The sequence below is a fragment of the Mytilus edulis genome, chromosome 3, assembly GCF_963676685.1.
Source record: "Mytilus edulis chromosome 3, xbMytEdul2.2, whole genome shotgun sequence".
NCBI classification, from domain to species: domain Eukaryota; kingdom Metazoa; phylum Mollusca; class Bivalvia; order Mytilida; family Mytilidae; genus Mytilus; species Mytilus edulis.
In genome coordinates, this window is record NC_092346.1 from 76,434,329 (window position 1) to 76,460,337 (window position 26,009).

The following is a 26,009-nucleotide window of genomic DNA, read 5'->3' on the forward strand; positions in this document are numbered from 1 at the left end:
GGTTTAGCGCTATTAAACCAGGTTCAGTTCATCATTTTCTACATAAGAAAATGCCTGTATCAAGTCAGGAGTATGACAGTTGTAATCCATTCGTTTGATGTGTTTGAGCTTTTGATTTTGCCATTTGATAAGGACTTACATCTAGAAATTGACAATGAGGTTCGGTTGTAAACAAAACTTTACGACAAAAGAGATGATTTCAGCTTCCCAATTGCGAGATTTGCTAAACGGACGCATTCACCAGTTGGTTGACCTTTATGGAATAATCGTTTCACAGATGATATGGGATATACTCCTTATGCCTGACTACAATCCCGTTCCCTTTTCACGAATGTGACTTACCGAATAAGACTATTTACCGGGTTCTTTATAACATGAGCAACACGACGGGTGCCACATTTGAAACAGGGTCTGCTTACCCTTCCGGAGCATCTGAGATCACCCACCAGTTTTTTTTGGGGGTTCGTGTTGCTTAGTCTTTAGTTTTCTATGTTGTGTCTTGTGTACTATTATTTCTTTGTTTGTCTTCTTTTTCTTAGCTATAGCGTTCAACTTGTCTGTTTATTTTCGATCTATGAGTTTGACTGTCTCTCCGGTATCTTTCGCCCCTATTTTACATAGTAGGAGTAGCAGTTGCAAGCTCTTAAATACCGAACAACTTTGGAAATACATATTCCATTTAGGTTTCAATTTTTTTTAAGGTCGTTCTAGCTTCTACGTCATTTGTTCTCTGCATGAAAAATGGGTTTGCTATGAGTCATAACAATGTGTTAAGGAAGGTTATCAAGTACTCTTGCTGACTGTTTCCTTATACATGAAAATTTTTAGCACCTTTTAATTCAAATTCGCCTAAAGGAGTCGCTATAAGCATTCTTCGTAATCATATCTCATTAACATGTTCTCGCCCTGATTTGCATGCATCATAGGCGGGTTTTTTTTTTTGAAATTTTGTATCATCAAGTTCTAGTAAATCTAATATGTATGCCTGAATTCAACAAATACAAATTACCTAATTTGTCGGATATATTTTTACGAATATTAAAGGGGTGTCACATAAACTGCTGCGCCATGAGCGCATGATACACCGTCGTCTTGTTTGTGAAGTTGTATGCAATAATCATAAAAAGTTTTTTTTTTTTTTTAAACTCAATAACTGTAAAATAAAATTTTGAATCATCACCAAAAAGTATACAGATCTCTAGATTAATATAACTAAGAAGTGCGTAAAGTTTTAAGCATAGTTTTTGAGATACGACGCGACATGTGAATACCCCCCCCCCCCCTATTTTAGTTATAAAGTGTCGTATCTCCAAAAGTTTAATTCTCATGTTAACCAAAAAAGTTTCATGAAATTTAGATAAGTAGTTCTCAGGTTACGGTGCGACATGTGAACGCCGAACAGACAGACGAACAGACGACATTTGTATACCATAATACGTCCCGTCAAAATTTTGACAGGCGTATAAAAATCCATACTCATGGCGCATCATCGTACGTTTTCAGTACAAGCATAACCACGATATTTTTTCTTTCGAACAGCGATATACTACTGTTGCCCTTATTTAGGAAAGTACAAAACGTTAATGTTCCCTTTTCTAAAACACATGATTAAATCAAGACTTGGATAAAAATTCACATGATTTTTACAAACTCTTACACTAAAAATAACATTTATTCTCGTGAACTGGTTAATTTTTGGACTCAACCCGGAAATTTTGTTTCGTTAGGGGTCATTTAACAATACTTAGGAGAAACCACTTGACTTTTGTATAATATTATCGTATTATGGTATTGTTGTTCATCATATAATTGCGACATTTCCGCCAATAGGATGTATCTCGTGATTTCAAATGGGTTTTTTTTCTCTAAAGTGGTTTTCTGACAACTGTCAGGGCAAAGTTCAAGTATTTCCTATATTTGTTTTTTAAGTTATTAACATGTATTGTATGATGAGAAAAATGTCAAAAAAATATATATTCCTGTCTATTCAAATTTCTTACTCTAAGGTTCAAAACAACGGTGTAGAGAGATTCATCATACAAAATATCCATTACAATAAATACTTTTATAAGATTCAGTCAAGCTTATTTTATGTGGATTGCAGATCTCTGATTGTTTCTCAATAATTCATTTCCATATTTTAGACATTAGGTGAAAAGCAAAATAACAATAATACCGTACTCCAAAGAAAATTCCAATAGGCAAACAAAAAAGCTTAAACACATCAAGCGAAGAAAAAAAAAATATGAATTTTAACACATTCTATAGAAAGCTGGTTATTGTTGAAGGTCGTATTATAGTGATGATGATGTGTCGTAAATCAATCACCAATCAATCAATGTGTTATGTTGCCATCAGAATATAAATTTATTATTTGTGTTGCTTAGTTGCTGATTCGTTTGTTTTTATGGACTTTCCATTTTAAATTTTCCTCGGAGTTCAGTATTTTTGTGATTTTACTTTTTAACAAACTTTCCTTGTACTTGCATTCATAATTATTTGATAGTTTAGATACTAGTAATCATTTTCGAATTAGCAAATCTGGTATATTGTAATATTAAACATAGTGTTGTAATACCGGGTTGTGCTTCGGCTAATACATTTCGAATTGTTTCACCTTCATCATGTCTTCTATTAATTCCTTTGTTGTATGGGTTTTGATCAAGGAAGTTTCATTGACAGTAATAATATTTTCTTAATGAAAACTCGCCTATAGATTTGACCCTTTTATACATATGTACGCATAATCTATACATTTATTTTGTATATTTATTTGCTGTTTAAAAAAAACTATAAAATACAGAAACACATATCTGAAAGGTCGCTCATTCATTTCGGTGTAACAAAAAAGACGCATAAATTGATAGGATTGAATTTAGAGAAACAAATTATACTATAAAAACTCAATTTGTATGTGCCAATCTACAGTTTCTGGGAGAACTACATTAGGATAAAGTGCCTTCACCAAAAATTGCATTTTTCTTTGAAGCCTCTCATGAATTGAGATATTTACCTTTATTTAAGTTTGTACTACTATTAGATGTGTGGCAGATAAGGTAAGAATTGATACAATTGCAATAATTAAAAAGTCATAAACTAAAACATGTAAAAGGAGACAGGTCGTTGGGTTATATCCATTGCAGATTGTGTTTAATAATCAAAAAGCAAAGACTATACTTGCTTTTTTAAATATTACTTCCATTATAAGGTATGTAATGAATACTTTTCCAGTATCTACAATATACATTATAGATTAATATCCGTAAAATCCTGTATAAAAACTCACAACTTATAGGTGTATCATGTGTAAATTTGAAATATATGTATTGATTGAACGTTGATGTGTAATGTCACATTCAACTCATCTGTCTTGATCATCTTGTATTTCTTTATTGGTTGAGGATGACTGAATAGTACCCTGAGAAAACAACCGATATCTGCAAGAAAACTGGCAATCCTTGTCAATACAGATCAGAGTCAAACGCATTTTACTGAGGTGGGGTTTGGACTCACAACCTCAGTGTTGACAGGATAGTGATCACTATAAATGATTTTGCAAAATCTGCTTTAGAATATACTTGAAATAGATAAATGAATAAAAACTATATACCCTGACGAGAATAAAGGATCATGTGAGGATCCATTTTACATGTCCCATTTACCGTGAAAGGACTTTTATTTATTAACACAGTAACAAGTATGTATCAAAACTGCGTGAAATACCATTTCAAAAAGCTAACACAGCAAAGCCGACTGTTAAACAATTATCGACTTAAAATATATTTTGCGGCTTTATTTTTTATGTTCACATACTTTAGCATCACTGAAGAGACATGTTTTGTCGAAATGCGCATCTGGTGCAGAAAAATTGGTACCGTTAATGTCATTATAATGTGTATGTGACGAAATCAAGCAAAGTATACTAACATACAGACAGATTGTGAGCTTGAAAAGAGGTTGTGATTTGTTTCTTCTTAATATCTTAAAATTAAGAAAACATTATGTCCGACTAAATAAATAAGGAATAGGACAAAAACATATTTTTAGATTTACCACACGCAGTGAAACCGGAGTAGTTCTTCGCATATAATTCTCCCACTTATATATATGCACTGAAGAACGAAAGATAACTCAACTCAAAATGTAGAGATGACATTGTAGGATCATCATAGCAACTTATTTTGTTACTAACGATCTATGAATGTGTCTTTATAAAAGTCGATTTAGCACCATTATCAACTTCAGAATAGTTCTAAGTCTTGCTTTCTTCTTTGCTTCTTTATAACTGGTTTATTTTGTCAATATTTTGACAAATTCTGGAAAATAAATAAAAGGAATGTAGCATAAATGAGTTACTTAGTATGCAAAATATACGAAATGTTCACTTTGTCAATATCTACCTAGCTACATTATATAACTTACATTGCATTTAAATAGAAGAGTCACTTTCAAAGCATCAGAACAATCCTAGAGGAATATTCATTGAATTAAACATATTATAATTAGCATGCTTATGCTGTATAATTTACAGAGGTAATCACATGTTGAGGGAATCCAAGTTTATGTACACTATGTATCCCATTTAAGTGAATAAAAAATCAGTATTGGTAGAACATAGTCTCTGCAACATGGCGCAATCGGAATGGAGAACGTACATTGTGTGCCTTTCTTTACAGGAGGCGTCAGATTTAAAGTCCCAATTCCGATCTGTCGTTTCTGAGTATACACCACGTACATTTCACAATGCCAATTTGAACACCCTCATTCCTTATCTGCATGGTTTTAATATTATGACATCATACTTTTTCGAATGCGCAATTAAACAAAACATTTATTCTGGTTTAAATTACAAGTCTTCTCATTTAGAAATCAAAACAGAAACATGATCGCCTTTAATGTGTTATACAGCTTCGGTGAAGTTGAAGATCATCTTTGTCTTTTTACTGTATATGTACTTTTATAGTGTTTTTACAAGATGCGCAGATAGGCACTTACTAATTGAACTATAGAATATGCCTAATTGAATAAAGAAAATATTGGTGAGAAAAGGAGAAACGTTGGTTCCAATTAGAAAGCCAAATATATGCTGAATATCCTGATACCAAACGTAACGAATATGTGTTCAATAAAATTAAAAAAAAACATCATGTCAGATTTACAATCTCTTGACACAAAATATTCAGACATCTATCCAAATTATATTTGCAAAAAATACCGCTAAAACAGCTGCTAGGGGTCGTCTTCAACTTGCAGTGAGATTAGTGCATTTTTGGGTTTTTTGTTTTTTTTTTGTTTTTGTTTTTCATTGGTGTCAAAGGACTTATCGTGACTTTGAGATGAAGAACAGCAATAAACGCGCAGTGTCTTTGCTTTTTGTGTGGTTTTTTCATTGCTGTGCAAATACTGACTTTAATTTTGTGTCATGGATGGATACCCAATATGCTTTATTTGGGTATTCTTTATTCTTGTTTTTTATATCAACTTTTATATATTCGTGTTTATTCAAAGAACGTCAATTATTCACTAAGTGTTTTATAAGGGCTCATTTTTTTGCTGTTAAAAACAACATAATATCCCTATCCTATGTACGTCACTGTCAATACAATAACAATTACTAGACTAAATTTCTTATTAGTTTACCGTCTTGAAAATAGTGGTTTCTGATGAAGTAACATGTGTTGGTAAATCAATGACATTCTGCAGACCTGTATATATAATACTAGTTGGAATTCTAGCTTTAGTCAAAATTGATTAGCAATCATCCCATAATACTGATAATGTGCAGATGTTTCAATGATAGTACAAATAAAAATAAAACCCTTATTTGTTTATTTCACAATACTGCCCGTTTATTGGAATTACACAATTACATTGCCTGTAACGTTTTAGTCTTTACTTATATGTAACTTTGAGATGATTTACAAGTTTGATGCAAACCGACAACATCTGAACAGTACATGAAACAGTAAAATTTTCTTACCGAAAAAGAAAAGACTATGATCGTGAAATTAAAAAAGCCTTTTACTTCAAAACCTTACATAAAACCACGCATTTTCCACTAAGTCTTATTAACTTTTATCCTTTTATCGTTATCATGTCTTGTCGATATCTGATGTTCAGGATCCTTATGTTCAGTAGTTGTCGTTAGTTGATGTGGTTTATAAGTGTGATGTGGTTTATAAGTATTTCTCGTTTTTTTGTTTTTTTATAGATTAGACCGTTTGTTTTCCCGATTAAATGGTTTTACACTAGAAATTTTCATGGCCCTTTAAAGCTTGTTGTTCGATGTAAGCCAAGGCTACGTGTTGAAGACCATAATTTGACCTATACTGGTTTACTTTTATATATATATAAATTGTGACTTTTGAATTGTCTCAATGGTACTCATACCACATCTTATTATATCTACTCTTCAACTTTGTACCTGTTTGGCTTTATAAATATTTTGATATGAGCGTCACTGATGAGTCTTATGCAGACGAAACGCGCGTCTGGCGTTCTAAATTATAATCCTGGTACCTTTGATAACTAGTCAATACACTATCATAGACTATACAATTATTTTAAGAACAATCTATCAATCAACATTGTGTTATATGCTACTAACCTTGGTAGTTAATGCATCCATCCCCGTCTATATCTATCTCTTTCATTATTTTCTTTATTTTCTTTTCCGATATTTTTTCGCCAAGTCGTGCCATCGCTTTTTTAAACTCCTTGACAGTTATCAAACCATTGCCGTCAAGATCAAACGAATTAAATGCCCTCCTGTATTCGTCTGTTTGCAAGGTTTGTTCTCTTTGTTCGGTCATCATGGCAACAAATTCTGCAAACTCTATTGTCCCACTGCCTATATGTAAGTATTCAATAGATGCAATGTAACACCTATCATGGCAGTAGTTGGTGTTTAAAACTCCAAGTCACAAGTGGTATTGAACTGATTTCACCCAAGGGTTATTTTTCAAAAAGTTCTGCAATATTTTTTTTTAATTTTCAGTGTCACATCTTTACAAGTCAAGTTTGTTTTAGGTTATAACCTTATCATCACGTATCTGAGGGGTTTTTTTTATACAAGAAGGCTCATAAATACTTATATAGGATAAAAAAAAAATACATTTGTATGTATAATAAGATGCGCCTATGACCTATACGTCGGATATCGCTCACAAAAAAATTATGCAATTTTGATAATAATTCTCTCCTTATCAGTTATTTAAAAACAAATTTGAAGAATGAATTATATTGATATACATTTTCAAAATATCCATACTTAGCCGTCCTCCCAGGCCCTACAACTCAATTGGTTCTCCAGTAAATGGCGATCACAACATCCATGCGCATAATATGATTTGTTTATTGATTTAACTGTTTACAATATCTTTATATCTCTTTGTAATCAAAATAGGACCCACACATTACGGCTAGTACAATCATCATTATAAAGGGCAATAACTCCAATAAACAGCAAAATGACAATTTCAGTCACGTATCTTTATTGGTATATCTTGAACTTATCATCAGTATGAGTCATCTATGTATACTGTTCAATCTGCTTTTTCAAAGCGTTACATGTTTTCCCTAGCACCAGGTCGATACCGCTGGTCCCGAGGGTCATAATAAATTACTCAGTACTGTTATGTTTAACCTAGTATTTTTTCTACATTCAACGCGTACGTTGATAAGTATAGATTATCGGGTTTTCTACACATTGATCTCGTAAAATAGCAACCGCTTGACACAATGTGAAGCATTTTTGGCCAGTGACTAATACTGGTCTTATCTCCTTCCCAAAGACAGTTTTACGCTTGACGAAATAAAGCTTGATAACTTCTCCTCAGACATTGTAATGTCGCTAATAATGCATGCTCTTGTTTCAAATCCGTGATATGTGCAGGGAGATATAGCCAACAGAAAGTACGATAAATTTAGATATCATTCAGAAAATGGAGATTTCAACTCAACCATGCAAAGATAGCTTTAGTGAATATTGCTAGGTCTTCTGGGTTTTTTTTAGCATCACAAGTGTTCAAGTATTTATACATCCTGGACTTTTAAATGTCAGGGTTTCGGGCAAGACCACATCTAACACTAAGAGCCGCGTATGAACTCAACAAATTTAAACATGTTTTGTTTTTGTATACAAATGATGTGTATTTTATTATATATATTATTATTCGCAATGCCAAAATCGAAATATTTAGTATCACTACAAACATTTTTCATATCTTGTTTATAGGTTATACATAGTATAATGACATGATTAGATATCTTAATTTTTACATCAGAGGCCCCTGAGGGGCCTCGGGTGTATTGCCATCGCCTACTTTTCAAAGATCTTCAAAGATCAAAGAGATGCATATATAATTAGTGTTGGGATAATAACCGACATTATGAACCCCCGGACATTATAGTGCAGAATAAAATTCCTTGTCTCTTCTTTTATATTCATGTTTTCAATGGATACTCAGATTTTTTTAAATGCAAATTAATAATATGAAAATGTTTTGTCGTTAGAAATATTCGTATATCAATCAAACGATCTTCAATATCAATGATATACCGAAATATTATTGTCGCGGATGAATACCACCTATGCATATTCATCAAGTGAGCAAGAGCGAGAAGATAAACGAGAGAAAATCAATTCACGCAATTACACACAGAAAGGTAATTATATTTCAATTATTTGAAATAGAGTAACATCTTTAAACCGTTTGTAGCATATTTGTCTATAATATTAACGAAGCAAAATCAGGAATATTTAATCTGACACAATATTAAAATAATTTGTCAGGCCGCGTCCCCGCAGCCATTTTGAAAATACCAGCAGATTGGGTAGGAGTAACAAGAACCTGCAAGGCCCTTAAAGATAAGGTTACTTTCTTTGTATTCTTTAATGGAATCATTTTTTTTTTTTTTTAAAGATCTCAACAATTTTTGAAGTTAAATTTCTTTTCTTCGTAAATAACGATTGATCACTTGGACACACACGTGGAACTATTTTCTGTTTTTTAATTAAGGTGCTGTTTCGGATTTTCGCTCCTTCTCCGACTTAGTTACTTGCATTAGTATATTTGAATAATTATGTCCCTTGACTAGAAAAAAAGCGGATTTTGTTAATGAATTTGTAAGTAATTCTTATATATAATTATTGGTTGAAATAATTGTATTTTATGTAATATTCAGAGAATCTTCGACTTCTTATTCTTCCAATAGAGATGGACTATTTTTGAGTGTCAATTATGACTCTTGCTCGTAAAAGCAAGAGTCTTATAATTTTTACACTGAAAGTGAAAGTGAAATGTCAGAATTTACTAGCCACTAGATATATTTGGAGAATCCTTACAGTTTTAGAGGTATATATAAATATAGATTAACTGTTCTGTTTTTTAAGTCTTCCTTGTAGTATTGTATAATTTTGACCATACATGTCACTAGTCCAAATAATTATGACGTATTGAAAGGCTATTATGTAAAATTTTAGGTATTTGAATTAGACATTTGTTCACGCATACATGAGTACTTGAGCAAATACAATCAGTTAAATATCACTACGAGCACCCATGAGATCTTAAATTGAGCAAATATGATCACTTACATTTATGAGTAAAATTTTAGCTAGATCTACTCAATTGAGTTAGATATATATCAATTTTGAGACTAATCTAAATGGTTATTTGAGTACACATGTGGCTATTTATACTAATTAGAGCGATATTGGGATTCTACATGTCAGTAAACTTAGCAAATCTTTATTGAGTCAAACCTATGAGCCCTATACCCTGCATATGACTGCAAGAGATATTTTAAATGTTTTCCAGAACCCTAGATCAGTCTTCACGCTGAACTGCTAAATCTACAGGCCTGCAGCTCAATTTTTGAAAATTTTTAGTTAGATTCTGTTGGCCTGTAGGTCTGATTTTTACAGGCCCGAGAGCAATTTAACTAGCCTGGGCTGCCACTCGTCGTGAAGACTGCTAGATTAAAAGTTGAACTGCAACATTGCAAAGGGTTAGTGTATTATTTTATTTTATCAAAATGTTAAAATTGAGAATGAAAATGGGGAATGTGTCACAGAGACAACAACCTGACCAAAGAAAAAAAAACAACAGCAGAAGGTCACCAACAGGTCTTCAATATAGCGAGAAATTCCCGCATCCGGAGGCGTCCTTCAGCTGGCCCCTAAACAAAAATATACTAGTTCAGTAATAATGAACGCCATACTAATTTTCAAATTGTACACAAGAAACCAAAATTAAAATAATACAAGACTAACAAAGGCCAGAGGCTCCTGACTTGGGACAGGCGCAAAAATGTGGCAGGGTTAAACATGTTTGTGAGATCTCAACCCTCCCCCTATACCTCTAGCCAATGTAGAAAAGTAAACTCATAACAATATGCACATTAAAATTCAGTTCAAGAGAAGTCTGAGTCTGATGTCAGAAGATGTACATGTAACCATAGTCTAGAAAATAAACAAAATGACAATAATACATAAATAACAACAGACTACTAGCAGTTAACTGACATGCCAGCTCCAGACTTCAATAAAACTGACTGAAAGATTATGATTTCATCATATGAATATCAAGCACAATCCTTCCCATTAGGGGTTTAGTATCATACCATCATAACATATATGAGAAGAACATAACCAGTGTCATGCCAACAACGGTTTTTAAAATGAATGTGTTTAGTTCCGATGCAAAGACCCTATAAGTGAATTAATATTAACGCCAAAATATGCAATCTTTAATGACCTGACAACAGTATCGTTACTAAATCCCTCTTAATAAGTCTATTCAAAGGTTTTGTTAGTTTCTGAGGTGAATACTGACACCTTTGTGCTTTATAAAGAATATTTCCATAAAAAATTGGATGTGAAATACCTGAACGTATAAGAAGTCTGTATGTTGAGCTATATTTACGAATAATGTCCTTATACCGCTGATAAGATTTAGTAAATGTTGTGACTAGTTTGTGATATGGAAAACCCTGGTGTAATAATTTTTCAGTAATACATAAATTTCTCTCGTTAAAATCTAAAACATTGTTACATACATGAGAGAATCGTACAAGTTGAGATACAGTGTATATAAACACCGTAAGATGGTGACAAGGGAACGTCACCATCTAAAAATGGATAGTTAACGATAGGAAATGAAAAATCATCTCTTTTATCATAAATTTTAGTATGTTAAATGTTTAAATTGTTTAATGTTTTTGTTAATTTATTATTCTGTGGAAATTTAAATCTCAAGAATCTTTCTGTGAGTTTGCATGAATAATTCCATGTTTTAATTTGTACCAGAAGCCCAAGTCACGCATAAGTTAACATGGATTTAAAATGTCCACGATTAAAACCACATGTACATGTATATTCTAGATTATTCAAACAAAATGTTCAGCAACATTTAAAGGAACCTTTCTATTTTTAATTCCCAAACATAATTGTTATTACTTAAACAACTTTGTTTTAAAACAGTTTAGATTTCTATCAAATTGGATGAGAATCCAGGAGTTTTAAAGGGGGAGGGGTCTAGCAAGTCAACATTTTGGGTAAAACTATATAAAAAAAGGACTACGCATTTACCATACATGGAGCTCCTCGAAAAGGGCAAGCCTTCAGTTCTTTCTCCCCCAAAAGTCTGCCTTAGCAATTTTAAACACTCTTAAGCTGTCTATTCATGTAGCTGTACATTGGAGCCTATGAGACTACAATCTGAGTAGACATCTGAATCACAGAAAATCAACCTATAGATATATTCATGTATAAATTGATAATTAAATTTTAACCAATTTATACATTTTTTTAAATTTGTTTTTGACAATTTTTTGTTCATTTAAAAATATAGGGACAACAGAGTTGGTGTATGTGGGTTCGATTCCCACCCTAGGCATTCATTTATATTGGCTGGTGCAAAGCGGGCAGTTTAGCTTAGTGGCCCCACACTGACTCTGTTGTTCATATGTCACTTAAAAAAATCAGGCGGCCTTCTTCAGGTCTTGCCATCTTTATTTTTATATTTGTAAATCATACACAACAAAACTATTGAATAATTGTGAAAATTATACCACAGATAACTATGGTAAAACTTTAATTGTTGTTGGAATAATTAAACTTGGCTGCCATCCAAGATCCAAAAAGTTTTTATATTGATGAATTATATATATCAGATTTGGATTCTTTTGGTCACAAAACATTTTGGATGGTAGGTGGTGGCTAAATCTTAATTCTTAATTGCTTAAAGCTTTCGGGTCTGAAAATTGCCCAAAATCATCATATTTTGACAAAATTTGGAACATAAAATGTACCTTTATGAAAAGAACTGATTTATTGAGCATTATGACTTTAGAAATAGACCCATTTGAGAAACCAAATTGTGAACTTTTTGGAGCTTTATGTTTAACTTTATATTTTAGGCCATTTTGGACAAGAAGTGAAACTTGTCCTTTGAATCAGTGGTTTCACACTAATAACCATACTATATACTAAGTATCTGTTAGAAGATAGCTCTTTCACAGTACATTGTTAAACTTAAAGATAAATATATACCAACAATGACCAATATTAATGATGGAATGAGATTATACTTAAGAATTGAACGCTCTTTTTTGTAAATTTATTGGGGTGTAAAAGCGTTGACCGAAGTACATTTTGTATGAAACGCGGAAGCGCTTCATACTTAAAATGTGTGCACGGTCAATGCTTTTACAACCCTATAAAGTTACAAAAAAAAGCATTCAATACTTATAATTACATATTTACCTATAGGATCATGAAAACACGCCTTTTATCAAGTTTTTATTTATTACCTGTGCACTTTATTGTGGGACCTCGTGTCATCATGAATGAGAAGTTTTATTGAGTGATACATGTATAGCTGCAGATTCTTATTTTTTTTTTTTAAATATAATGGATAAATGATTGACTGTGTTGCAATAAAACCAAGATAACTCAGTGAAGCTATTTATGAACATTAAAAAAGTTTTTGTTGACTGCAACAAAAATCTAGAATAAGGGATAGTAATATTGCTGTGTTAACATCCACCCCATTAGTGATTGATCCAAAAGCTAAATGTTCCAGAAAGTAGAAGACCTGGCCATGGATACTACATGAACAAACATTGTTAATAAATGTCATTTGTAGAGCAGGATCTGCTTACCCATCCAGAGCACCTGTTGTTTTTAGTGTACTTTTATTTGTCTGCATGTCTTTTTTAGTTTTAGTCATGGAATTGTAAGTTTATTTTCGGTTTATGAGTTTGCTGTTCATCTGGTATCTTTAGCTCCAATATTACAATTTGTCCGTTTTAATATGATTGTCTTGACCCTCCTTAATATCATAGTTCAGTGAGCATTGGTGAGTGACTATATAGCTACTCGAAGAATTGTTTGCTATGTTAATTCTCTATTGTAAGTTATATGCTAACTATTTTTGTATGTGTGCAACTATATGGTCATAATGCAAATCTAACAGTTCTCATTTGACCACATAATCATTGATAATTCACAAAGTTAAGTATCCTAGTTCAAGTCAGTATCTCAGATATAGCATAGCAAATTATATTATTTGTACTATATTGGAAGGTGAACATATCTGTCCGGCAGGTATAATATAAACACATGTCATTTATCAATAATTCAACACAACTTGAGGTCCTCTGATGTTCAGTACTTCAGTACTTTGATTTCAGGATGTGGTTGCATATTATAACAGACAAATTAATCGCCGAATGTATGTAATATTGATATAAATATTGACAAAAATATATTCCATCAATTGTCAGTATAAGAAATATAAATGAATACATTTGAAATAAGTCTATTGATATTTACTCATAATTAATTTACAAATCATACCGTCTTTGTCGACTCGTCTCATAATTCTTTTAATTTCTGCATCCGATGGGTTCTCTCCCATTGATTTGAGGAAGGTACGTAACTCTTTACAGGATATTTTCCCATCCCCATTGGTATCAAAGGCACGAAAGGCGTCTTTATATTCTAAAATAAAAAAAGAAAAATATTCCTCATCTTTGAACGTGATCTATTTTGTTTAAAATAAAATAGCACAATACAAGTAGACTAACAAAAATGCTTATCAAATTTTAAGCGTCGCTGTTTGAAGTAATATTGCATAATATATGTAGAGTGTGATTTGTGAAATCTTGAAAGTCACATAAACAAATTAGAGAACAGGACTTTGAACTCAGACACCAATAAGTAGGGGAGATGTCCGTACAAGTGACCCCGTCTATTGTTTCTGTTTATTCAAAAATGATATTCATGTTTGAAATATATATATAAATATCATGAGTTTGAGGAGTAAAAAAAATAAGTTTACTTTTAAAATTGTTCCAGATAGACGTGAAAAGCGAGAAGGATAATTAGTTCTTTAAAATATATTAAAGGATTTCAAACAAATACCAAGTTAATGTGCAATGCCTGTCAACATCAAAGCATTGCATATAATACAATAAAATTCCACTTGCTCAAACTAAAATGTGTTCGGTAATACAGTGTATTATGTCTGTCTACATTGATCTATAATGGTTTACTTTTTTTAAATTGTTATTTGGATGGAGAGTTGTCTCATTGGCACTCACACCACATCTTCCTATATCTAATATAAAGGGTTTCTTTTACGACTTGCTTGGAGAGTTGTCTCATTGACACTCATACCACATCTTCTTATATCTATTGATTGTATTAACAAACACAAATAGACCCACATATATGCTCAGTGCCAAGAATTAAGAGGATATATTATTGCTTGTATCGATATTCAATTTTAAAGACGTTTTTTCTTGAAAATCAAGGATTCCACTAAAGCAACACAGTAGACAAGATTTTGTTATTTATTTCGTTCATCTTTGATATCCTATCATATTTAAATGGTGTCTTCTTATAAATTATAAAATGCAGTCACACTTTTCAAAATTGGAATATAAAAAACAAACTTTCCGATAACTTTTTTTGCATCAATGTTTGACGAAATGCTATAGATGACGACAGTACTTTTTGGGACTTTTAAAAAGTTTTTAACTTTCTCTTTCAGTCTCTTTCTTGTAATGCTTCTTTAAAACTACTTGAGAATTTGTGTTTAAAAAAAATATCTTCATATTTATTTTCAATTGAGAACATTCACTACCTATAAACGGAATATTTATGGGAACGAAAATGACACAATTTACACAAACCACCTGTGGAATAGTAATAAAAGAAATTTTAGAGACATTGCTTCATCGTCTCTTAATCTGCGTCTTATCTCATATGTAGAATTTGATTTAGCAACAGGAAACAGCTATCCGTATCAAACAACTACGACCTTGAACTTTGAGCTGGAAAAATATAATGAAAAACAAACATCACACGTGTTATAATTTAGAGTATATACATATCGAAGTTCTAAAACTCAAGTGCTAAAAATCAGAAAAAAAACTTACCGTTTATCTGTTCCTTGGTTGGTGGCTTTTCAGCCTGTAATAAAAGAAAAAAGTGAACTTAATCTTATTCGGAATATATTATCGCGACAATCCAATAATAAAATGTTTTTGTTGTTATGTCATTTGGCATCCGTCGTCCGTTAACAAAAGTATTCTAAGACTCCTCTGAAAAAACGGTTCCAATTGGAACCAAAACTAGTCTACAGTCATTATTAGAGTATCTGGTTTAAAAATTGTATCAAGTTGGTAAGTCGACTTCTTATTGAAGTTCTTGCTCGTAAGTGATATTTTTTCTTATTCATCGTTTATGCCTATTAACTAGAAAATATAATAGATAAAGACGAGGAACTTTAAAAAGCAAAAATGATCAGCAAGTCAAAATCTTCAAGTGACCATTATTGGACTTGTTGCCCGTAAATGGTATGTTTACCATTTGTTTTAAAATAGATAAACAGAAACTCTAAAATAGAACATTAAAAAAATTTTATCAGCAGGATAAAATCTACAAATTAAATATGGCTGAAATTGTCAGTTAACTCTTAATACTGTTATCCTCCTTTAATGCTATTTACAACAAGAGGCTCCAAGAAGCATGTCGCTCACTTGTCATATTTTTGGTTAAGTATGAGAGATATAAGCCAAAAACTGCATTTTACCCCTATGTTCTATTTTGAGCCTTGTCTGCAGGTTGCAGGCTGGGTCATCGGACACATTTCTAAACTAGATGGCCTAATGATAAGTGTGGCCAAGTTTTGTTAAATTTGTCTCAGTAGTTTTAGAGGAGAAGCTATTTGTAAAAGATTACAAAAAAATGTTAAAATGTGACTTTAAATTTTAAGGGCCAAAACTCCTAAGGGGTCAATTAACCATTTGTTCATGTTGACTTATTTGTAGATCTTTCTTTGCTGAACATTATTGCTGTTTACAGTTTATCTCTATCTATAATAATTTTAAAATGCCTACACAGGTTAAATTTGCATAGAGCATGACATAAAGGAATTATTTCGATTCTAATTGGCCACGTACAATATTTTATAGGTCGAAAATACCATAGGAATATTTGGCTGTTCCCGTTGCCTCCTCGTGAATTATGTACATTACATTTTCTTTTTAAAAACACATACACGTTATTTTATATGATGTTTTTAAGATCATATAAATGAGAGGTTTTAATTAGCGCTATAAAACCAGGTTCAATCCACCATTTTCTACATTTGAAAATGCCTGTACCAAGTCAGGAATATGACAGTTGTTGTCCATTCGTTTGATGTGTTTTATCCTATGGTTTTGCAATTTGTTTAGCCTAAGGGACTTTCCGTTTTGAATTTTCCTCGGAGTTCAGTATTTTTGTGATTTTACTTTTTTTAAATAACAATATATATAATTTAATTCTATGTAAATTATTAGTTACAAAATAAAAATATTTTATAACAGTAAAATAAATATCACGAGAATGTAAACAGTCAGTTTGTGCGCATGTGTAAAACATTTTTTTTTCTCATTAGAACACGTCTTTGTTAACAAAGCGTAAAAAGGACGTGATATATAGACAATAACTGTTTAGTGTCTTTAAATATCAGCTGTATTTTTACGAGGCTAAGAAACAAGGTGTATGCGAGCTTTTAGCGAGCTACTACACCTGTTTCGATCCAAGTACAAATACAGCTGATATTTAAAGACACTAAACAGTTATTGTCTTTATCCTGCAATTAATTCTGTATATTATTGTTTGTGTTTTGAAAGACACAAAAACTAAAATATTTAGCATAAATTTATTTTCGATTTGTAATCCCTTGAGGCCCGCGTAGTAATATCAAAATCACACATTACGCTGAAGACGGGTTCGCAAAAAAAAATCTCGAATGGTCAACAATAATACATCGCTCAAGGTGAATAATTATCTATTTTAACATAACAACTAATTTCAACAGTAAAAACAAATAACAAAACATTGTCAAATTTGAAACAGAAGTGTACGAGTTGTCCTACGCTTCAAACTTGACATTCACTAAACATGCATGCTGAAATTGACATGGTTGATTTTGTAACACAATCATACATATTCAAGTTTTAAAATCGACAATTGTCATCGTCATTGGAATGCAACTGGAATACACATTCTGAGGTCACACAGGTTCAAACAATACTCAGTCCGGTAGTGGGCGGAGCTTTAAAGCGATATCTGTATAGTATACAGATACAGCATAGCGATATCTGTAGGGATGTATCTGTATAGTAGGACACCCAATTGCAGGATAATAGAATATACATTTTACCCCTATGTTCTATTTTTAGCCATAACGGCCATCTTGGTTATTTGGCCGGGTCATCGAACATATTATTAAAACTAGATATCCCAATGATGATTGTGGCCACGTTTGGTTATATTTGGCCCAGTAGCTTCAGAGAAGAAGTATAACCAAACATTTAAACAGACTTTTTCGGTAAGGATATAGTATATAGTAATATTGTATTCAGGTCATATTTTGGTATTAATATTGACGCACTCATAGGGTCTTTGCATCGGAAATGAACACATTTATTTTTTGAAACCAGCTGTTGGCATAATACGGGTTATACGTTCGTTTCGTATATTTTATGATGGTATGATATTAAATCCCTAGTGGGAGGTATTATACTTGATTTTTATTTGATTATGACATAATCTTTCAATCAGTTTAATTGGGGTATGGAGCTGGCATGTCGGTAACTGCTAGTAGTCCTTTCTTAATTTATGTATCATTGTCATTTTGCTTTGTGTTTATTTATTCTTCTTCGGCTAGAGGTTTTCTGCGTTGACATTGTTGGACTTCGGCTGTTGTCTGCTCTTTGGTCAGGTTGTTTTCTCTTTGACATATTCCCCATTTTCATTTTTAATTATATTGTAAAAGTACACGGGTGCGGACGACAACAACGGACGACGAAAGCCAAGTAACGAGAAAAGCTCACTTGGCCCATTTGGCCAGATGAGCTAAAAAGTGGCGGTTGTTGAAGATGCTGGAGAGCGACACAGTCTTAAGAGCCTCTATTTTTTTTGTTAATTTTTTTGTTGTTTCTTTTTTTTAACGTATACATTCCTTGTAGCTGTAAATATAGACCAACCGTCGGGTCGACTTCATAATGAAAACACTCTCTTATTATTATTAACATGACTTGTATCAATTTATGGATTTATTCACCTTACAGACCACATGGAAATCAGAAAATGTTAAGTTCATTTTTCTCCTAGAAATACACATATCGGACATTAAGTTGTTCTATTTAGAAACCGTTTTGTTTGATTCAAAATTCCTTTAACAGCATTATTAATTAAAAGTAGTGGGAAGACACTAATGGGCTAATCGCAATCAGAAATCCGTAAGTTAAGTCAAAGACAACAACATGGCAATACATTATATAATGAATGACTTTAAAAATGCACCACTCATTTTGTTGATTTATATTTCAACCAAATTACGGTTGATCCTCATACAACTATTATTCATGCTAACCATACTTCTTCCACTTTCCTGTGGTTATTGAACCTACTGGATTATTGAAGTTGCACGAATTTCTTTAAGTGAAATTTGGACCCCTTAAAAGATTTTTTTAGGTTTTTTTTCTTTGTGAAACAGTTCTTTCAATCCATGGCCACACCTAAATCAGTATAAACGTGTTGCCTCACTTTATTGCCAAGACTAAGGAATACAAAACTGAATCAGCCCATAAGAATTTTGCAAACAGGAAAACGTGAACAGGCTGCAACCAGACAATTTGACGTCAGAAAATCGTCTTACTGTCCTTCCAACAACGATACATGTAGACGGGATTTGTTGATGACCATCAATGCCCAGATCAACATGTAGTGACAATGCAACAATAGAATTTGATTACGCAAGGTCATTTGAGAGTCATGATTACGTTCGCAACGTTAACTGCTCATTAAATTGCAGAATGCCATAGGCATTGCACACAGATTCATGCCATAAATGTTTCCCATAAACTGAAATGCCGACGAATCGGCTGCAGAAAAACATTCAAAACCCTAAAGTTTTACCCGCATAATGCCATTACTCACTGAAATGGGTGGAACAAAGGCAAAATCAGAAGATGCAAACGATAACCTAAAACATGTCAAACAGAATTGGTTGACGTTGATGACAATCAATCTGGCGTATGTTACAGACAGTCATTGCATTCGACGCTGACACATCCATTGATAAGGGGACACATCCATTGGTAAGGGGAAAACCAGGAAATCAATGTATACCACATGATTTGAACGATTAAAAATGACGTATTCAATTCATCTCTCGAACTGCAATTTTTTCAAACAATGAAGTAATGGGTGAAAATTTGGTTCATTAGTATGTTCCAAAAAAATTGCATATTTGAAAATGGAAATTAAAAAAGAACAATCTAATGTCGCATTTCTAAGTCGGTCAGTATAGATGTCTCATAACTTAAGGGTAGGCGCCGCAGTATCTGTTCCATAATAGTGTTGAATAATTAAAAGTCAGTGAAATTTGCGGAACAAAATATAAACAAAAATGACTGTACTCACCATAACATTTGCTATCTAGGCTATTATTCCTGTTCAATCATGACAACATGTGAAAGTCCAAGTCTGTTTATATCAAATAATAATAGACAATATCTATGTCACAACCACGGTCTAGTTCTTTGTTGTTCAAGCCTTCGAATAAACAAAAACAATATTGACATAGTTGTAATCATGTACAATTTAAATGTCTACTTTATGGACATGATAAAACATATTATTATGAAATGATTTGACGGTATTAATTTAAACTCCTCAATTTAATGATCAAGTGATCTAACGTAGATATACAGTATCCTATACGACTACGCTATATGCTCTCTGTCGAATTCATTCTGAAATAATATAATAATACATAATCCAGGATTTGTATAGAACTATACAAATCCTTGACATAATTATTTAAATTGCAAGTTTTTGAATAAGTTATGCGGACAGAGCATTCATAATAAATTTTCAATTTAATTCAATATTTTATTTTAAGTCGCATCTCTCAATTACATATAAAACAACATCATAAGCGTAAAAATACTTTTGCTTTATAAACGTATGCAGATATAAAGAAATAGAGCCATTTTGAACAGAATTATAAGAATACATTGTAGAAAAATCTTGTATTTTAAAACCCATATATAAATACATTATTTACAGAAATCAAAAAATCTATTTAAATCAAGATAGCAGGATTTACCAAAACTAAGAATCAGAATAAAAACACGTATTTCAGTTTATCAACAAAAGACATAAAATCAGATTTAAAATGTTTTGCTTTGTCACATTTCTTTTTTTTCTGAAATCGTTATAGAGTAGACATGATAACATAGTATGGGCTTCATCTTCTTAATTTTAATTAGGAAAGAGAAAAACTTTTGAAATCTTATTATCAAAGTAGATCAAATATATTGATTAATAAACAACTGGACTCTTAGGGGAGACGTTGTTTGATTACTTTAATTTACATTACATTGTATACATACCTTATGTGTTTTTGTACAAGCTGAAATTTCTCTTTTTCTAGTTGTATATTATACTATGTTACAGTATATGTCTCTGATCATACATTTGTATTAATACTGACTATATGTTTTATTATTAATGTTTATAATATCTCTGTACCATGGATTTTGCTTTATTAGAAAAAAATTAACATGTAAAAGCCTGCATGGATTATTAGAATAAATTTAAGTAAGTAATAATTTATTAGATTATAATAACAATAAAACATGTCCATATCTATTCAATTATAAACTTTCAAGTAGATAACATTTTTTTCTGAATTATAGTCATATTTTTTACCTGTATTTTGCCTGTTAAATCTTAAAAAGGATAATTAATTCTACATTCAATTTTAGAAAAAAAAGCCTTTAAAGTGTGAAATATATACATCACTTTTGTATATCACAAAAGATGTATATTTTGGGGGAATATCTTATAAATTTACCAGAAAAGGCATTGAATTCAGTTACAAATATTAGAAATAAAGCTGATATAATTATATTTTGACATAATATCACTAAAACTTTTAAAAAGTTGGAAACAAAAAATCACAACTTCATGGAAAATGCAAAACTGTAAATCCTTTATTAAATGGCAAAATATAAGGATCAGACATACCAAACGAATAGAAATCAAATAAAATTATTCGGTTAATTCTGGAAAAAAGTAAAACAATGAAATCAGTTTCATATCAAACTTATTTATCTTATCGGTTGTTGAATTTTTGTAGATACTTTTTTTTTAACTTTAATATATTAAATTTTAACAAAGATTGATGTTTTATTTTTGTTTCAATCAAATATGACGAGAGTTAAGTTTTTAAAGCAAGTTTTATCAGTCCCAGCTGTTAATGATTTCTTACTCTTTTGTAAGATATTTGACATACCGGTGCATTACGTTTGCGATGATATCGTATCCGCTACAACATTTACCGACTTCGTGACAGAGTTTTGGGTTGAAGGACACCGCTTTTTATGAATCAACTATGCAACACCAACTACCTGGAAGGATTTCACAACAATATTAAAAAGATACGTCAATGCTCATACCAAACATCTATACGAGACCATCTGACTACCAAAGAACACACCAGTATAAATATTGACAGAATGAACAATTATCCAGAATGCACCAGGAACCCGGCATTCAGAAAGATGCAAAAACAAGTAATGAACACAAGATTTCCGCTACTAAAAATACAATAAGACAATATCAATAATTTTTTGAAACTTCGTACATACTAACTCATTAAATTACAGCTATTAACATTACATAAAACTTAATTTAACCCGTAGCAAAAGACCATAGCACATTAGCTGAGTATGTTAAGATTTGGAATCCCTTACGTAAGAAACTGGTCGTATTGTGGGTGTAACAGGAGATGACCGGTTGTGTAAAATAGGTATAGATAACAGTGTAAAAAACGATTTATGTTTCCTCATTAACTGTAATTATTACATTAATTAACGAGCCAAACCTGTATCAATAATTTAAAATGTATATATTCTATAAAAGATGAACACTTTAAGTATTCTCTATGTCAACATCCGAGGAGAAAAACTGCTGAATATATATTGCAAGCTTCCAGTAAGAGAAAAAAACTCATAGTAGGAAACTTTTCTAAATTGATTTTATTTTGTTCGTCGTAGTGTATTAGACATTAATATTTTAAATAACTTGTAGGCCAAAAACGGTCGAGTGTTCTGTGAATTGATTTTATTTACATCGTAATATTCCCTATTTGTCAAAAACACATGTCGCTATAATAAATAATTTAGTTAGTTAGTAAGTAAGTTACCGAGTAATAGACACCAAACTGCGGCTACTGAAAAGATTGATACCAACCTGAACTCATCAATGTGATAAATTACTGACGAAGCATCTAATCTACTCCAATTACTTTGTGAAATATTTATATGTATTGTATTGTGGACTTGTTTGTCGTTGTTTTACTCCAGACGCAGAATTTTCTCGCTGCATTGAAGGCCCATTGGTGGCTTTCGGTTGTTTCTTCTCTTTGGTCGGGTTGTTGTCTCTTTGACACATTCCTCATTTCCATTTTCGATTTTATTTTAATTATATTGACCTAAGCATTGTTCAGCAAGTTACTTTGTATTATTGGCACTGAAAACTTTATATTAATGACGAATAATATATAGACACTATTATAAATGAATTCCATTTGTTTGTTGTTAGTTGTTTGTTAAATTATTCTATTGAAATGAGACTAAGTTATTGGGGAAAAGTATTATTACAAAAATAAAAGTGAAAATAAACAATAAAAGATTGGATATATAGAAATCAAAGGATAAACTTTACCTATAGAGTTGGACTATACAATCGTGTGCTCGTTCACCTTTTTGTCTATTTGGGTTAAAAACTTCACTCAAATGAAAGATAATTTGTAGGCAAACCAGAAGAAAACTAAAACTAAAGACAATAAAACTTTTTGAAATTGACGACATACTTTTAAAGTATCAATTGCTATAAAAAGAGGCGGATGCTACGAATCGTACATTGAAATCTTATATTAGAAATAAGAATATTTTGTATGAGTTCCAGTGAGACAACTCTCCAACCAAGTCACAATGTGTAAAAATAAACAACTATAGGTAAAAAACGGCCTTCAACACCGAGCCTTGCAAGCTATAAAGGACCGATCATATGACTAGTGTAAAACAATTTAAACAGGAAAACTAACGGTCTCCTATATATATATATGTATATATATAAGTCTGAAAATTACACCAAACAGTGTTAGAGTTAGATTTTATACTGACAAATTTTTGTCCGTCCCTCAGCGGGATTCGAACTCACACCTTTGATACACTACAGCACCAATCGCTTAGCCTCAAGTCCAGCGCTCTAGACCACTCGACCACATCCGCTATATTAAAATATAACTTCATATATATATATGTATATATATATATGTATATATATATATATAAAAAAAAAACAACAAAAAAACGAGAAACGGGAATCACGTATGAACCACAGTAACAAACGAAAACAACTGACCAACAGGTCGAAGTCGAAGAAAACCCGAGAATGTCATAACGAAAAATGATGAAGAGACAAGCTAGTCCACAATACAATACATATAAAACTACAGAACAACACGAACTCATCTCAGTATTTACATTTTTTTTTATTTCTTTTATATAACTCTTTTATATTATTCTTTTTTTTTCAATAAACATGTACCTTAACTCTTTGTTCTTATAAGTCATACACATATAAAACATTGTCTTACCGTCTATTGCTTTCAATGTTCCCAGATACGTATGGTTTTATTTGTCTCTGGTGGTACTAAGATCATTCTGTAATTATATAATCTATAATCATAAACGTACAATTGCAGCACACCAATATAACCTGTAACTCCAACATTGATCAGTTAATGAACAAATATAGGCAATACATATAACATCTCTGGGGAATAGAAATATTGGAGAAAATGTCAGATCAATGAAAACATTCCCATCAAAAACTAAAACAACTATCCTTTGTGCCATGTATACACTTAATTCTGGGTGTGATTTTTTTTTGTGAATTGATAATATTTGTTTAACTTATTAAAGTGCAAAGTTTTTCTTTTTCTCTATGTTTCATATCACGTCACACATCAGCTTGAATAACCGAAAAAAAAGTATTTCCGTTCAATTGTTTCACTCACGTTCAAAATTCGAAGGTTACTGAATTTGAATTGTAAAAAAAATTTACACATATCCATGAAAATACGAAGAACACTTATAGCGAACTTTGGTGGTTACGGAGTTGTCTCTTATTGGCAATAACAGCTCCTTATTTTTATTTTGATGCCGAATAAAGGAAAGAAAAAAATATTTAAATACAACTGGATTCAAATAAATGAATTAGTAAAACAAAAATCTACTTCGTAAGCCAAGGTAACAGCCATTTACAGATTCCTTTACAGGAACATACTATATAGATAGACAATAACTGTTTAGTGTCTTTAAATATCAGTTGTATTATTATAACCCCGTGAATTTGCGGCATAAGTCCGTGAACTTCGTGTCGGGTTACATTAAAGTCTGTAGGTCTATAAGCGACACTATGGCTGCTTTGAACGCAAGACCGTATAAAAAATATATACAAATTTATTCACACAAGTTTACAGTTCGAAAGCAAGGGGAAGACTGCCCCAGCAACAGTTTACAAAACATAAATTAAGTCAAAGATAAGGGTATTAAAACATTATAAAAGGTTCTCATAAAATATACATTTTGTAAATATAATTGTCCAATGTTATGTAATAATAATAGGATTATTGTCCTCCGGCTCAACTAAGCAAAATAGCGATAATTGCTTCTTTTGAAGTTGAGTGTAAGTTTCGCACTTTTGACAGCCATCGGATTAAGTTGTAAAATAGTAAATCTATAATTAGTCTCTTTGGGTATTTGAAATAAAGAAACATTATATTTAAGAATAAAGAAACATTTAAAACAAGAAATATTCAACTTAAAACTAAAATGAGAAATATTTAATTTAAAACGAGAGTTCATTTATATATATTCAATTTAAAACGAGAGTTCATCTAAAGCACTTTGCGAATTATTGCAAAAGTTCCTGAAGTCACTTTACTTCCGGTTATATTTGTACGAGGCTAGGAAACAATGTGTATGCAAGCTTTTAGCGAGCTATTACACCTGTTTTGAGACGAGTACAAATACAGCTGATATTTAAAAACACTAAACAGTTATTGTCTTTATCCTGCAATTAATTCTGTATATTATTTGTGTTTTGAAAGACACAAAAACACATGTTTTGCATTTATTTTCGATTTGAAATCCCTTGAGGCCCGCGTAGTAATACGATAAAGTAATCACACATTCAGCTGAAGACGGGTTCGTAAAAAAAGAATCACGAATGGTCAACAATAATACATCGCTCAAGGTGAATTATTATCTATTTTAACATAACAACTAATTTCAACAGTAAAAACAGATAACAAAACATTCTCCAATTTGAAACAGGAGTGTACGAATGGTCCTACGCT

General features: G+C 31.7%; 1 protein-coding gene across 1 annotated transcript; it reads right to left on the reverse strand.

The window, feature by feature from the left end:
• Nucleotides 1–3,657: 3,657 nt before the first annotated feature.
• Nucleotides 3,658–24,394, reverse strand: LOC139517478 (squidulin-like). The gene is made up of 6 exons (XM_071308583.1): nucleotides 24,243–24,394; nucleotides 19,994–20,125; nucleotides 15,451–15,484; nucleotides 13,865–14,008; nucleotides 6,608–6,850; nucleotides 3,658–4,316 (listed from the first exon to the last, which is right to left on the reverse strand). Exons 2-6 carry the CDS (start codon nucleotides 19,994–19,996, stop codon nucleotides 4,291–4,293), a joined length of 450 nt encoding a protein of 149 aa, XP_071164684.1. The 5' UTR covers nucleotides 19,997–20,125; nucleotides 24,243–24,394; the 3' UTR covers nucleotides 3,658–4,290.
• Nucleotides 24,395–26,009: the final 1,615 nt, after the last annotated feature.